Consider the following 15,732-nt stretch of genomic DNA (forward strand, 5'->3'; position numbering starts at 1 on the left):
GAGTATCCCAAGTACTAATCGGAAGGTCGTGTGTTCGACTCCTTTGGGGGCACTTGGAATTTTTTTTCGAATTATGCCTGTGTCATTCACTGAATAACATCATCTTTCATAATCTATTTCTTGATTGCATGGATTTACCAGAGTCAACACGGAATCCTGGTAACGTGTGGTTGAGTTTTACAGTTCTAATGTTATTATTATTATTATTAATCGTATTTGAGGCAATTCGTACCAGGAAACAATAGCAAGTTTAAATGGGAACCGAAGACTTATCGTGAACACCTCGTACATGGGATGCTCACATGCATTCCGTGAGAACATGAACTTTATTGAATTTAAGCCTGTCTCCTTATGTTTGGAATGCCTTAAACGATATCTTAACAAAGTGGCTCAACACCTGCCCAAATGACTAAGAGGAGTGGCTTCAGGCTGAAGGTATACACAGCCGCACAAGCCACTAGGTCACTGTGTTTCAAAATCGCTAGAATAAACGATGAAATCTATACCTCAACAGTTTTACAGAACTAAGATCCACCACCATGTTGTCAATAACAACAGTATCACTTCCTTCAGGATCCTCCCCATCATGTGCAAGGTTGAAGGTGTTTGACACACTAAGGTGACCGAGATTTGCAACAAGTGCATCGCGAGACGTCGCACTCACAGGGATGATAACCTCAGGTGCTTGGATAGAAACTTTCAAGCTTATTCTTGAGCTTTGAGTTTGCAAACTCTGAATCTAAAAGTCAGAAAAACACATTTTTACACCTAATAAAGTCACCCTTTAGTTCCTAACAGTCGATAGCATCTGATTTCTCTTTACAGTATTACCTCTTTATCAAACATCAAGGCCAAATTAAGAATCTCTTGATTTTAAACAAATTCCCCTTGTCAAAACAATAGGAAAAGTATGTAGTGCAGTGCGGACAAAGTGAATACTGCTGTTAACCCTTTAACTCCCTTGAGTGACCAAGACAGAGTTTCTCCTCTCAAATCAGTAAAACATCAAGCAGACAAGGAATGAGAAAAAAGAAAAATATCAGTTAGGAGAATCTAACACCAAACTTTCTCAAACAACATCATAAGAATTGCATAGCAAACAGTAAGGACAATTACTAATGAGATCTGGGAGTGAAATGGGTCAAGATGTAAAGGTTTTGATAACGGCTAGTGACTCACTGTTGCACTGGCTGACTCAGCTGCAGTTTTTCTGGCATACTCCATGGCATCCTTTGCCCGCTGAAACTTGTTCAAAAAGTCCTGAAATAACACGGAGATTCATATCTGAGATAGGAATGATTTCATCCTCCAAAAGATAAAGTAATCATATTTACTCAGGCAAAATTAACCGTAGTGGTTACATGTAACTCACAGTTGGTAACAAAAAATAAATGCCATTTCATTCCTGTTGGCGGAGGCGCACAAACTATCAGTACAATGAATAGCAATCTATTCAAACGGAAGGCCGAAAATTTCCAAAATAATATACAACACAAAATACTATAGCTTTACCAACTTCAATTTCTGCAACTTTAAGGAATCACAAATGCTAAATATATTGACGCTAATAAAGTTTACTGACCAGCAGCCTCATGACAAATTTGTTTAGGAAGATGACACGGATACAACCAATTGCCATCTCGAATTTCAGATCTACAGCTTCCATGTCTCTAAACTTGATGCCGACAGTTGCATCATTGTGTGCAATAACCTAAGAACATAAGGTATGGAATAAAATTAGAAAGTTTTACTCTTAATTCAAGTTAATAACAGCACTGGTTAAAACAGCAATAACGATCATGAAAGAACCCTTATACATTGATTGTCGTATAACCAAAATCATAGTTATCTCAATTAATGGCCAATCAGAACAGAGCAAAATATTACTAGGAGTTGATGAGAACTCAGAGCAAAAACAAGCAAACTGCTGGAGGCGCAAAAAAACGTGAGTAATCAGGTTGAGAGTGGTTAATCACTTTACATGAGATTGGTTAAAGAATTGGTGTGAGGTTTCTTTAAGGACACTTGGAGGAAATTTTCTCTGGTGGTAGTACAGAAGGTGCAGAACAAATCTCAAACTAAATTGGTATTAATATGACCTTGTTGTCACTCAGTTCCATGTCTGAAATAGACAGTTCTCGTTTTACACACCTGAAGGCTAAACACCTCCTCGTTCACGAGGGATACTATCTTCGGATATACCGCCCCAGGAGTAGAATCCATCACTGACAAAGTTTTCATACTGAAATGAAACAGAGACTCTTAGAAAGCTTTTCGAACGAGTGTCGTAAAACCAAAACCAAAGCAACCACAACAGCCAATCATTGCTAGGAAAATATCACAAGGAGCCCATGAGAACTCGAAGAGAAAACTAGCAAGCCGCTTAAAGCACGGGAAAACGCAAGTGACCAAGTCGCGATTGGTTTTAGTTTGAATCTGATTGTTTAAAGAAGTGGCGCGAGTTGCTGGACCAATCATGTAACGAAATAAAGCAAAACCAGAACATTCCTGGATTACTTTCAACACGCAATTGAAAATTTTTCTATCAAATGATAATTTTTTGGACCTGGAAAGTTTGAGTGATTTTGATCGCGATCAGAGAAAAAGGGATATTGACTAAGACAATTAGGTCATACATACCTGGCCATAACGTCTGTTCTGCTGTCTCTAACAACACAGCCAGCGGACAAATCTTTGTGTGAAGAAAAATATTTGAACTTGTCAAACATAGAGTACATAAAGTAAATTCAAGAGAGACTGAAAATATTATTTTTAATACCAATTCTTTGGCGGCTTGAAACTAACACAATTGCTCACTTGCTTCCTTCAAAATAATATTGAACAAAAGCCCAACATATCGTATCATGCCTTGTAGTGCAGCGTCTCATTAGCCGACTAGCCATGTTTGATTTAGAGTTAGAAAGGACGGAAGGGGAAGGGGGCAGGAAAGGTGTAATTTTCATTGCCCCAGCTCTCCCCTACAAAAATTGTGAAATGATGATGGGTAATTTGTAAAATCTCATTTATGCATTACCAAATTATGGTTGTTGAGTAAAAAACCCCTCACCTCCAATAATTACATGCGTCAAATCACCCTCAACAGATGTCACTGTAACATCGATCCCTCCCAGCTTTGCCGTCACTTCAATCTGTATTTCATCTTTAATATCTTTCTTCTTTTTGCCTTTAGGCGTAGATAGCTCAGACGTTTTATTTTCATCTCTGCCTTCCGTTTTTGTATCGTCAGCAGACACAAGTAACAGAGCTGGAGTCTCTTCACTGGTAAAAGAGGAAAAAAAAACGTTTCTTCAATTGACAACTGGTGGAGAGAGAGTTGTCACAAAGACATAGATATGTTTATTACAATAATGCTTTGCAGCTGAAAAGCTTAACTGCGTGTATACAAAAGGGGCATGATAGATAGATAAACATTAAGAACGTGATTTACAAAAAACTTATAAAATCTGTGTACATGTAATCTATGTAATCTATAAATATAATGCATATGAGAAAAAAAAGAATTATGCTTCATCAGTACAAAGTTATAAAAACCAAAGCTAGTTATATATATATATATATATATGAAAACTACATTGTATCAGTGGGTCTGTTGGAAAATGCACATTACAATTTACGTGTCAGGATTGGATATAAACTCCAACCAGTATAACGGTGTTCGAGAAAAAATGACGGATAACTTTCCTTACATGATTCATTAAATTTTTTTAAGCTTGATGGGTTACAGTAACTTCCATTTTTTGATAACTATGCGCGCGCTGCGAGCTCCGCTATCAGTTACCAAATTACGGGTTATTGGAATTGCCTGTTTCCAAAAGCCAAGTGTCTCTACATAAGAGGATGTAAAAGGCTTAAGGCCAAAACAGAGTAGACATGAACCGTTCTTAAGCTACATTAAAATTACAGCACCTAGGCGGCAGCATTTTGGCTGAAACATCGATGATGTTGAGCAGAGCTTCTTGATGCAGTTTTACTTGCAGTGAAGAAAATTCCACAGCAACAGACTGCTTAGTGGACTTAAATGTTGAGCTGTACTCTGGGTGGTCTGATTCCACCTAAAATTGACATCAAAAGCAGCAAGTAACCCTTTACTCATTAGCATCAGTATGCATATTCTCCATACTGTTCTCTATGTATTTCCTAAGATGCTGACAAGGAGAATTTGTTTAACAGTCAAGAGCTTCTCGAATTGATAATCAATCCCTCTATGTTCTTGACCTTACAATACGATTCTGAGGTGGCCCTGAAGGGAGAAATTTGACGCAAGTCTTTCTTTAGGGTCCAGGGTTTTAATACTTCAATCATAAACAGATATAGTGCTGCAGATATAGACCTTTACACCGTGTAAGCACGGAAGTGACAACCACAAACAATGAATCTCCTGTCAACTATTTAACTACTTCTCAAAAGACAAAAAGAACTAATTTCTACCATCTGCATACTGATGATGAGAATAGAGAGTACCATTTGTATAAATTTGAAAACAAAAACATTCTCAAATTACCAAAACACTGACTGCTTCTAACTCAGGATAACATTTTGTTTTTCACTTTATTCTTAGGCATGCAGAACAATATTTCCCAAGTATAGAGATTAGTCATTTCATTAATTCCAAGATTAGCCGTACTCCCTTCTACGACCTCAAATGAATCTGTAAATTGCCATGAATTCCCGGCTTACTAGGGCTTGTCATAGGCCCACATCATTACAGACCCAGTATGCATTGCGCACCTCTGTTTCTTCGTGATGGTTTTCACGAGAGCGAAGCCTGGATTGTTTTTTACGAAGCTTGTAGCATAATCAACATCGAGTTAACGGCCACCGAGGGCCAACGCCACACTGGTCAAAGCTGGGTCTTAAAAACATGCAGTAGACCTCACAAGATAAGGTATTTTACCATAACAAATTTAACAGAGAGTAGCTCTGCCCCAACAGGCGTCTGCACAAGATAAAGAGGACCTCCGCCAGTTCCATGGATCTTCTCCACTATGGCCAGAGAAGATAAAGAAGCACTTGCTGAAAGATCCCAAGGATGCATGACAACATCGGTACCCAGGCCTTTAACATGCAGCGCAAGACAAGGCGTCAATTTCCCTCCACTATCCATTGTGCTAAAATCAACGAATATCTGTAATACAACGTAAAAAGTTCAAGATCAGTTGGTTTAACTGGAGACTGCTATTCTAAAGGAGGACAAAATTTAACAGTCCTCATCAAAAGAAAATAACTTCAAAAGAGAAATAACTTCTTCATGACTCTGTTACTTGTGGATACATCAATATCCATCAAAAGCGCTTTTCGGTTGGGGAAGTGAACAAGCAAACAGTCTGAAGCGCAGGAAAACATGCATAACCAAGACGTGGTTGATTTCAGGGGGTAAGTTTCTAAAGAAACTGTGGTGCTGCATCGGTGGGAGAGTACAACACGGTGATTAGGTGTTATCAAATGGGTTGAAAATGTAAACTGGCCACTGTAAAGAGTTCAAAGGCTGATGTTTCAAGTGTTAGCCCTTCGCCAACCGCGCTGACGAAGGGTTAACGCTCGAAACGTCAGCTCTTTTACTCTTTACGGAGGCCAATTGACGTTTTCAACTCAGTTGATAACACTAAATTACCATGGTTGATTTTAGTTTTGCAACTGATTGGTTGACCTTTCTGGACCAGAGTCAAAAACAGTCGACACAGTCAAAAACTACTCTCATAAATTTCCTTCCTCTGTAAACTTTAAAAAATTCAGAACCTTAAGTAGAATAAGAAGATTACTCTGATGAAAAATACTCAAACACACCTCTTCTATCTTAAACTTGAGCGAAACTTTAACTTGTTGGGCCATAGCCTTTTTTTCTTCACTCTTAGCTCGTTCAAGGCTGGATTCTCTACGGGAGAAAAAGAAGGAAAATATTATACCTGAAAATACTGTAATAACAATTCCTGATTGGCCAAATTTCGATGATACAAATTAAGGGGTAGCCGAACTTTGGCAAAACACATTGGGAAATGAAATATTAGAGAGTTTGTGGGTTTTACGCCCCAAAGTCTTCAATAAAAAACGGTGTTTCTATGGTTCTACGCCGTATTTTTAACCATCAAATTTGGTCTCTTAGGGAACAAATATTTCAGAAACTCTCCCCTTTTTACCTCTTAACCAACCGAAAAAAAAAACTGTATAAAACTAAACAATACCCGGTTAGAGTTTCAGGTGGCGTCTGGAATATTTCATCCATTTCCTCAGCTGCGTCATCTTGTTCTCCTGTAGCACCTTCCAAAACACCCAACTGTGTTACGTCACCATCAGCCCTTGCAGTTGCATACCGGCGATTTTCACCAGGAATGTCCTACAACAAGAAATTTAGAAAAAGTCAATGTTGCTTCACGTATTTAACTTAATAGCTCACGAGTGAAAAGTCGAGTTGAACACAAGTAGAAAAATTCCATATCTACGAGTAACCATGTATTATTTTGTTTATCATATGAACGCAATAGCCCTTCACTGACAAGAAAAGCCGACTTCATTAAATGAATGAAAATAAATGAATCGACAATTCCCGAATAACAATTGTAGAGTGCGTTGGCGCTGACTCTTAAGATGGAAAATTGCGTTGAATTATGATTACAAAGACAACAGTGGTCGTTATTTTCAATTTGCAAAATTCTTATTTATTGACATTGTCCTTACCGACAGAAGAATTATTTCAAGTAAACAACCAAAATCGGCCAGTGGCAAATCTTCCAGTTGTAGATTTTCATTCTCATCCGAGAGAAATGCTAACACCAAGGCCACTGAATATGTAACTTTCGGTTTTTCTTTTAGTATATTAGTTTCCTTCCCCTTCTGAGAAAGTTTGCACCCCACAGTCTGTCAGCGATACGGATTGTTAGTGTTTTAGCCGCTGCAGTTCGAGAAAGCTCCAACAGACAACTTATATTGAGAATCGTGAAGGCTTTGCCAATCATTCATCAACCTGACCGAGTGGCGCCAAAGGCGAGTGACGTGTCAGCAGCTGATTGGCTATATAAACACACGTGAAAAAATTTTTCACGTGTGTTGCTGCGGCTTTTCTCAAAGCCGGAAATCCCTGTTGAAACCCCAGTTTATGCGATATAAGTTTCCGCCAGATCGTCATGAATCTCTCTTTTATCAAAGCACACGTAGTAGTTAAAAAACGACCACTACATATCTAGTAGTTTCTAACATACCATTGGTTTTTTATCCATTTGTTTCAAAGCTTGTTCACCTCCTGGTATTGGGATGCTGGTAGCAAGCTGAAACCCAAAAGACAACAAAAGAGTTCAAGGAAATGTTTTTGAGATTACACCAATCTCACATGAGAATATCAGGGTTGTTCTGTGCTGTTGTTGTTGGTTTTTCAATGTCACAAAGCCGTAAGCGAGACCACAATGCTGATTGCAGTCATGCAATCATGGGGAGAGTCTAGACATAATGTCCCTGGAAAGGCAACACATTTTTACAAAATTCAAAGGCCTGAAGAAAATGTTATTTGTCATGATAATGGACAAAGAAGAGTCCCCCACGGGATTTGAACCTCGGTCTTTCCCGCTAACCTCTCAACATTACGTTTTTTCGAGTTCTCCAGTTTACTCGTTGCCAATCTTGACAAGGGGAAGGGGGCATATGTTTTAAAAGTATTTATATATTTCTATTACAGCATCATTGTTGAATCAAACAGTGATTGTTGAACAAATTCTCCATTAAAGTATCATAGGCAATGTATAGCGAACAGTATGAAGAATACGAATACCAATCTTAGAGTTCAAAGGGTAAAATAGTGGTAGAGCCTGAGACCGCGAGTTCTGAAGGTCTTCGGATCGATTCCTTGTGGGAATCAAAATTTGTCTTTATTCCATGTTCATAACGAATGAACAACACCTTTCTTTATCTAACAACCAAGCTAAAAAAAAACTACTTTCATTCGTAATCTGTTTAGATACTAAGGTCTACTCCATATTAAGCTATTCCACTACACCTTAATAACCTGAAGAAGCTTCTCATCAGAGGCATGGACTTTCACAGTTGGAAGGGTTCCAGAGAGTGTGATCCTGTTTCAGAAATAGCAGTCAAACATACATTCACGAGGAACATGTCTTTGAGTAGTTTGCTCGGCGCACATCAAACATATCTGCATCTATCTCCAACACAGCGATTCAACGGTCACCGGTTAGCGGTCACCAAAGCCGATCTCATGAAAGAAAATACTAGAAGAAGAACCAAAATAACACAATTCTTACTGTGCAAGCCTAATGTCGTCAGGATCTAATGCTTTCTGAAGCTTCATGTCAATTCCCATCGGATCTAGAATATGCATCTTAGAGTTGACCTGCTTCTTTGCGGCCTGCCAGTCTTCATCTGTCACAAAAAATAAAATAAAATGGCTTTTCATCAAACGTCCATACTCATTAACGTTCTATCCCCAAAGAGTGACTAGCATCTAAGTTCTTCTTACAGCATCACACCAGAATCAAACAATCAAACAGTAAGGTCACGAGAATAGAGGAAATGATCACCAACTAAAGAAGTAGCTGGTTGTTAAACAAATTCTCCTTGTCAGCACCTTACGATATACATAGAGAACAGTATGGAGAATACGCCCAATGATGTTAGGGTGTAAAAGGTTCTTACATGGGGCAAGTTTGAAGAACATTCAATGTTAGATAGTCTCGTCTGTACTTGTGTGACCAAGCATATCTGAAGTTGTTGGTTGCTGAACAAATTCTCCTTGTCTATCTGGCATGTAGGCTATTAACATTCTAGCAATAGCTGTTTTCACAGGGCGGGATACACTGTCAATTACACAGAATTTTGTGCAGACCCAGTCACCATTACCTGCTTTTGCGATGAGGATTTGAAGGTCTTCCAGTTTAAAATCAAACTTATCGTAACACTTCGACTCCAACTCCTCCACGCTTAGATCCTGGTAAAAATAACCAAGCCATTTAAATGTGTGACATCAAAAGTAGCACCTGGACATTTCTAAAAGTCTTAATTTCAATGACTTTTTGCCATCAATGGTACAGGTAATGGAAGGGAAGTAGTAAAGGTATGAAAATCTACCAATCTGCGTTATTTTTCCTCTGTTTCCATGTTTCTCTAGAACGTCCCGAGTGTAAATAAAATGCACGTTTAAAGTAAATTCCCCAAATTTGCAAATTGATTCACCCTCTCTTAATGGTGCATTTTAAAAATCTGTATTTCACATGATAGCCTCTCATTAAAACACAATAATTATTCGTCGAATCCGATACCAAAGCACAAGTTTTTCAGTGGAATAATGAAAGCGAGTCACAAATTTTAGTACTCTTGAACAACATCTTAAACATAGAAGTGGTCCAAAAATTATCTGATCAGTATCACCTTTGTGGATACAATCCTCTCTTGGTCTGGATCACTGGTGATCTTCACATGCCCAAGATCAATGACAAGCACATTGCTTGACCTGTTAATAAAGAGTAATATTAAAAAATGTTTTCTAAATCCACGTTACGTTAAGAGCAATATGGGAACAATGTAGGATTACTATAGGAACAATAAAGGACCACTAAAGGACCACCATAGGACCACTATAGGGCCAATATACGACCAATGTTGGACTAATATGGAACCAATGTAGCATCATCAGCCAATATAGGACCAATTTAGTATCATCAGCAGTAGAGAAAACACCTAGGAAATGTTTGTAATTACAAATCGAGAGTTCAAAATATAACTTCATCATAAACAGTTCTTAAGCCTGATTGACCACAAAACTTAGCTTGGAATGGCTGGTGGTCCATACATGTTGGCATATTATTCCAGTGGAGGGAATGAGTAATCCTATACTCATGTCGTACTAATATTTGAAGGATAACATAATTGTTGTATCAATATATTCACCTTATCCTAAAAAGGTTGGGGATCACATGACCATAAAACCACAAGTTGCAAAGTACTTCGCACCCTCTTCCGAGTGGATGGACCCCACAATTCAACAACTTACTTCTTAAAGGTGCCTCCCTCTGGTATGATGACAAATGGAGACTTCACATCCACATCCACATCTGTTATCTGCAAAAAGTATAGTTGATCATAAATTTTTTAGTTTAACTTGTACAACAAGAATCAAGTGAACATACGGAAACCAAACCATATTGACAAAAGAAGGTAATTTGGTATTATCTTCACTCTGACGAGGGACTAGCGCTCGAAACGTCAGCTTTGAAACTCTTAACGATGGCCAATTTACGTTATCAACTCAGTTGATAATACCAAATTACCTTGCGATACTCTCTCACCGATGCAGTACCACAGTTTCTTTGGAAACTTACCCCCCATATTGACCTGTGGTATACACAATCTTTAACACTTTGAACAAAGTTCAACATGGTCACATCAAAAGAGCACTTTTCAAGACCACATATAGCTAAGTCACAAGTTATACTTGTCTCTGAGGAGACTCAGAGTGTGCCCCTGTGCCTCTGAAAACTTTTTGTTACCCAAGGCCTGGATCGATTATCCTGGGTGGATAGAATACTCTAAGAGTTCACCATGATTATAACACCATGGAGGACAACAAATCCTGTGAGGATTTATATCTTTGACAACTATGACTGACATCTGCAGTAACAATCTACTAGAATCTGTTAGGTAGGAAGGAATTTTTGTCATAAACAAAAACAGAAAAATATTACCTTGTGGTGTTCAATTGCATAATACAGACTTGCTTTGGACACTGACTTAAGATCTTCTAGTCTTGAGTATGCCTCGGCTGACAGCCTGAAATGAGACATCAAATCTCCCTACTTTTCTAAACTAGTTCAACACTACAAATAGAGGATTCGTGTTTTGAGTGTGACATCAAGAAATCTCGAATGGGTCCGCTACCTATGAATATTTTTCTTGCTGAAGGCATAGATTTCTATTGAACAATCATGTAATTTGAAGTCATTGTTGAAGAGCAAATGTTAAAAAAATACTACAAAAATTTTATATATTAAACTACAGTGTAGCACTTACTCCTGGAGATGGACATCTTTTGGAGGTTTAAAGAAAGTGACGATATGATCCACTGTGTTCTGCAAATAAAATTGAAAGCGCAAAAAAATATTTAACATCCACCTTTGGGAAAAGGAACAAGCCACAGTATGTCTACTTATGATTAAGATATTCTTTCAGTAACGTTCTTCATACATTTGCTAATGTGCTGACAAGGAGAGAGTTTGTTTAGCATTCAAGAGCCTCTTTAATCAGTGATGACTTTCTTTATTATCGCGGCCACAATGTTTGATTTAGAGGTGATATTGAAAGGAGAAATTAGATAACTAGTCACTCGTTGGGGTAAAAGGCTTAAGCCAGCATAGATTCAAGAAAATCTGCGTTTTAACCACCAGGTGTAATTTTCATTTGAAGCTTTCTTTTGCAATGCTCTACCTCACTGCACAGCGCAGTCCTTCTTTCACTAGACAGAATTATACATCTCGGGTGTTTGCTGGCTTAAGGTAATAGAACTCCATCTACAAACTAAGTTTTCAAATTTTAAGGGGTGCGTATATTACAAAATATTTTACAACTTACGGCATCATACACAACTTTGACAGGTTGAGATGTCACTTTAGCTCTCTGGTCACACTTTCCGTCCAATGGGTTGGTCTCAAACGATACAGTAAAAAGAGGATATTGGCTTGCTATCCAAGATGTAAAAGAAAACATCCATGTTAGTTGCAACAACTTGTTTGCTTACAACAGATAAAGATGTTGCCATACTGCTTATTCAGGCAGATAATTCTGACTACACTCACAAAAGTTTATTTAGGATGAGTCAGTCAGTCTTCTAATATACGCATCCTGATACAATCTTAACATATGCACCCTGAAACTAGGGGTTCTACAAAAAGAACCTGTGCTACCCAGATACGAAAAACCACTGAAAAAACACTCTTTAGATGTGGCCAAAAAATGTGTGGAAACTTATTCCTCATCAAATGCAGCAGTACAATACCCCGAGGAAAGAGTAAACTAACCTGGTTGAACTACTAATCACAAAGGAAAATCAATGATTGTGATGATATTTAACAAGGAGTAAAATATAACAAAGAAAGTGGTCAAACATAAGACTGACCGACCTAGAATGACTTAATTTTCCTGCGAAAATGCTTAAATAATCCGACCCTTCCATGATACCACGCGAACCTCTTCAACGTGCCAACATGATGATAATTTCTGACTAATTCGTTCCCATGTCACTCAAACGTCAGAAATTAAATTTTTCAAAGATTAGGAACACATTTTTTTTTCTGTTACGTTATATTAGGTTTTCCATCAATAGTAAAAGTGAACACAGTACGATAAACAGTGAAGAGCAGATGGACCATTTCTTGTTTGGTGATCAAAATACTTTCCCAAACATTATTTACAAACCTGATATAATGACTAGAGGAAAAACGAATTCTAAAAAAATTCTATCTCAGATTATCCTAGAGTAGTACTGAATTTAGAGATTATATTGGAAAGGTCAGCTTGTTAAAATTAAAAAATGTTTATTGGAACATGTAGAGTGATGTACCTAGTTTATCATCTTGAGAGGTTATCATGAGCGGCATTTTTCCATCTACAGCATTAGCTGAACCAAACATCTTCATCTGGTCAACTTTTGCTGACAGCCTAAACAAGAAAGTCAAAATAAGGAGACACCTACCTCAAAGAGTCACTATCATTAATATCCTTTAAACTTCCCTTAACCATTTTAGCATCATATCCTAATCCTACGTTTCTGTAATTGTATCTCATTTAACTTTTCTCTGTGGGGACCCTTGGGCAACCTTATAAGCTATGCCATGCTTGGGAGGCCTTACAAGGTTAGGACAGCTGTCTGTGGCTGCAAACTTGGTGACTTAATTTCTCACCTTTTCTGATAGTTAGAATCTAGTCACCTTACATAATCTCCCATTAAAGCAAGCTTTAGAAATAAAAAAATTTAAATTTATACACTCTGGCTCAACAGATCTGATGTTAAAATTCTCAAGATAAGAAAAAAAACTCAAAAATAAAAAAGACGTGAAAGTGTAGAATTTTCCTGAATCATAGAGGTTTGGAAAAAACTTTCAAATCCTTAGAACAAAAATTATTTCCTGAAAGAATTCCTATTTGACCTTTTTTGGTTTCTCACTATTTCTGCTACTAGAAAAAAATCATCCCTATAAATTGTATATATTCAACTTACTTGATTGCTTGTGCTGATGGTCTTTGGGAGAGCTCTACATAAAGATCCTGGAAACTCAGTTTGGCAACATCAACTAACCTACAGGGGAGACAGTCACTCATCACATTCTAGCTTCATTTAGCTTGGAAAAACTCCCTAAAAAGATCTAAACATTTTCCAGAGCAACCTACAAATTATAGAGGAGTGACAGTCTGGACGATGTTTAAGATGTTCTTTGACTATAAGAAATAGAAAATAACAAAACTCAAGGGAGCTATTGTCACTCCTCTGAAATGGAACTTGCACTGAGAAATTTCAGTTGAGTGTTAATAGTAATCAAAGACTGCTTAACTATTGTTTTACTGTGCTGTGTGATTGGCCAAGAAAACTCATTCCATTCTGTCAACCAGTTACATGTAGATACAAAGCTAAGACCAAATTCATTACTAGTTTCTACAGGTTTCTTGCACATTAGGCCATTTCACCTTCGGTTAACCCTTTAACTCCCAAGATGGGATTGTTGATTCTCCCCCCCCCCCCAGCTTTTAAACATTTTCTTGTAAATTATTTATGAGAATTTGGTGTTAGATCAAGTTAACAACTTCTACCTAATAAGTTTGGGTACTCTCATGGCCTTTTTGCTGGATAATGTATGAATATAATAGGAAGAAGTTTCAGATCAATCACTTGTATGGGTTAAAACTAGTACAACATTCTATTTTAATACCTTTATTATCAAAATGATGGCAGAAGCAACACATACTTTCATGGCAAGATCAGCTCAGAGAAAATGAAATCAATTTTCTGGCAAGTTTGCCTGAAGAAACACTTTTATTCAATACTCACTTGACAGCTGCATCATCTCTTAGAGCCACACTAATCTGTTTCAATTTCACCACAACTTTATTTTCCACATACTGCAAAATAATCCAGGTAAAAACCAAAAATACTGTTAGATAATAATACAATAAGGATGCTCCAAGTACTTAAAGTTATAGAGGCGATAAAGTAAAATAAATTTAAAGACTGAGACAATAATCATTAAAATTAGCTGAAACATTGTCACTTCGAACAATTTTTTTTATGAGCAGAAAAACACTACTGTTTGCACTAGCTCCAAATTCTTGACAAGAATCCCCTCCCCTATTCAATGTTGCCTGTTGTACAGGGCTACACATAGCTAAAAGATACCGTAAGCCAAATAAGACATTGTTTTGGGGGAAGGGGGCAACTAGGTTAACAAAGACAAGACAAAAGAAATAATAATGAAATAGTGGGGGATTGAAAATGTCATGTGTCAATAACTTTGTGGCTACGAATTTAAGAGATCCTTCCAGCTAAGAACACTACTGAACTTCTAGTAGTTGAAGATAGGACCTGAAAAAAATTCAGGCCCTTACAGGATTTGAACCCATGACCTCTGCTCAATCATTTTTCATCACTTAGATGGTTTATTTGGACCCAACATATTGACCAGCTCCCAGTTGGCTTGTTAGCTCAGTTGGTAGAATGCTGCACAGGTATCGCAGAGGTCATGGGTTCAAATCCCCTACAGGCTAGAATTTTTTTCAGGTCCTATTTTCAACTACTATCTGCAAGGATCTCTTAAATTCATTTCTTCACCACAATGCAAATATATGAACTTTGTGGCTGGTTGGTGCTACTGTAGATTTTTGGGCCAAACAAACAGTAGAGACAACACAGTTGGTTTTTTTTTTCTTCAAAGGCAAATATAAGTCAAGACATATCAGTCAAATTGCTGCCTTTTTCATGAGATTGTAAGAAATTTAGGTCATAGTGTTTTTTAAAGGGTTCTTTTACTAAGCAAGTACCTCCTTGGGGAATGCTGTAATGGTTTCTCCTTCACTGTAACCAATGGCACTGTACAACTTCTCCAGTTCCTCTTTTTTCTGATCTTCAGTTAAAATTTCTGTTTAGATAACGGTGAAGATATTTTCATTTAAATTGTTAATCCTTGTAGGCATGAGATTCAGCACTCTATGATACTTAAACAATGATCTTAAGATAAAAGCTTTACCTGATTTATCCTCCTCCTTCTTGCTTTTTTTACTGGAGCCCCAGAACCCAGAAAACCAACTGCCACTTTTCTTCTCTTCCACTTTCTTCTTCTTTTTCCTTAATGCTACAGCTCCCTTGATGCAAAACTTAAAGTGAACTCCTATATTTTTGCAAAGATGCTGCTGCCTAATGAAAAGGCCAAGTAGCTCTTATTGACCACTGTTTCCAGGTCAAGTTGGAATTTGGAACATTGTTTTTTGTCTAGAGAGGAAAACTGGAGGACCTGGAGAAAAACCCTTGGAGTAATAACAAAAAAAACCAATACAAACTAAACCCTAAGACAGCGGTTTGAGGCAAGCACTCTAACCACTGCCCCATCCCGGCTTACTCTTACCATGTCTCTGCCAACAAAGAGTATACATGTGTAGTGGCAAACTATCAAGGAGAAGGGGGAGGGGGACATGGGGGAGGGGGACATGGGGGAGGGAGGGGGAACCCTGCAAAGG

The 15,732-nt window shown here is 37.7% G+C and overlaps 1 protein-coding gene across 3 annotated transcripts in view; it reads right to left on the minus strand.

Moving 5' to 3' along the window:
• The window catches only part of LOC113679104 (intermembrane lipid transfer protein VPS13A), a 62,458-nt gene that overhangs the window by 36,930 nt on the left and 9,796 nt on the right, over positions 1-15,732 (minus strand). For all 3 annotated transcript variants that reach the window (XM_089204447.1, XM_089204446.1, XM_089204445.1), the window contains exons 17-40: positions 15,246-15,360; positions 15,040-15,137; positions 14,054-14,124; positions 13,229-13,306; positions 12,572-12,669; positions 11,584-11,693; positions 11,026-11,084; positions 10,701-10,785; positions 10,010-10,077; positions 9,388-9,469; positions 8,860-8,947; positions 8,265-8,382; positions 8,003-8,075; positions 7,215-7,280; positions 6,201-6,352; positions 5,806-5,893; positions 4,916-5,146; positions 3,928-4,073; positions 3,068-3,279; positions 2,641-2,692; positions 2,152-2,242; positions 1,583-1,711; positions 1,180-1,260; positions 507-739 (exon numbers count right to left, since the gene is read on the minus strand). In XM_089204447.1, the coding sequence (XP_089060573.1) occupies positions 507-739; positions 1,180-1,260; positions 1,583-1,711; positions 2,152-2,242; positions 2,641-2,692; positions 3,068-3,279; positions 3,928-4,073; positions 4,916-5,146; positions 5,806-5,893; positions 6,201-6,352; positions 7,215-7,280; positions 8,003-8,075; positions 8,265-8,382; positions 8,860-8,947; positions 9,388-9,469; positions 10,010-10,077; positions 10,701-10,785; positions 11,026-11,084; positions 11,584-11,693; positions 12,572-12,669; positions 13,229-13,306; positions 14,054-14,124; positions 15,040-15,137; positions 15,246-15,360 (2,624 nt within the window). The remainder of the gene's footprint in view (positions 1-506; positions 740-1,179; positions 1,261-1,582; positions 1,712-2,151; positions 2,243-2,640; positions 2,693-3,067; positions 3,280-3,927; positions 4,074-4,915; positions 5,147-5,805; positions 5,894-6,200; positions 6,353-7,214; positions 7,281-8,002; positions 8,076-8,264; positions 8,383-8,859; positions 8,948-9,387; positions 9,470-10,009; positions 10,078-10,700; positions 10,786-11,025; positions 11,085-11,583; positions 11,694-12,571; positions 12,670-13,228; positions 13,307-14,053; positions 14,125-15,039; positions 15,138-15,245; positions 15,361-15,732) is intronic.

This window comes from Pocillopora damicornis, chromosome 4 (assembly GCF_964200805.1).
Source record: "Pocillopora damicornis chromosome 4, jaPocDami1.2, whole genome shotgun sequence".
Classification (NCBI taxonomy): Eukaryota; Metazoa; Cnidaria; class Anthozoa; order Scleractinia; family Pocilloporidae; genus Pocillopora; species Pocillopora damicornis.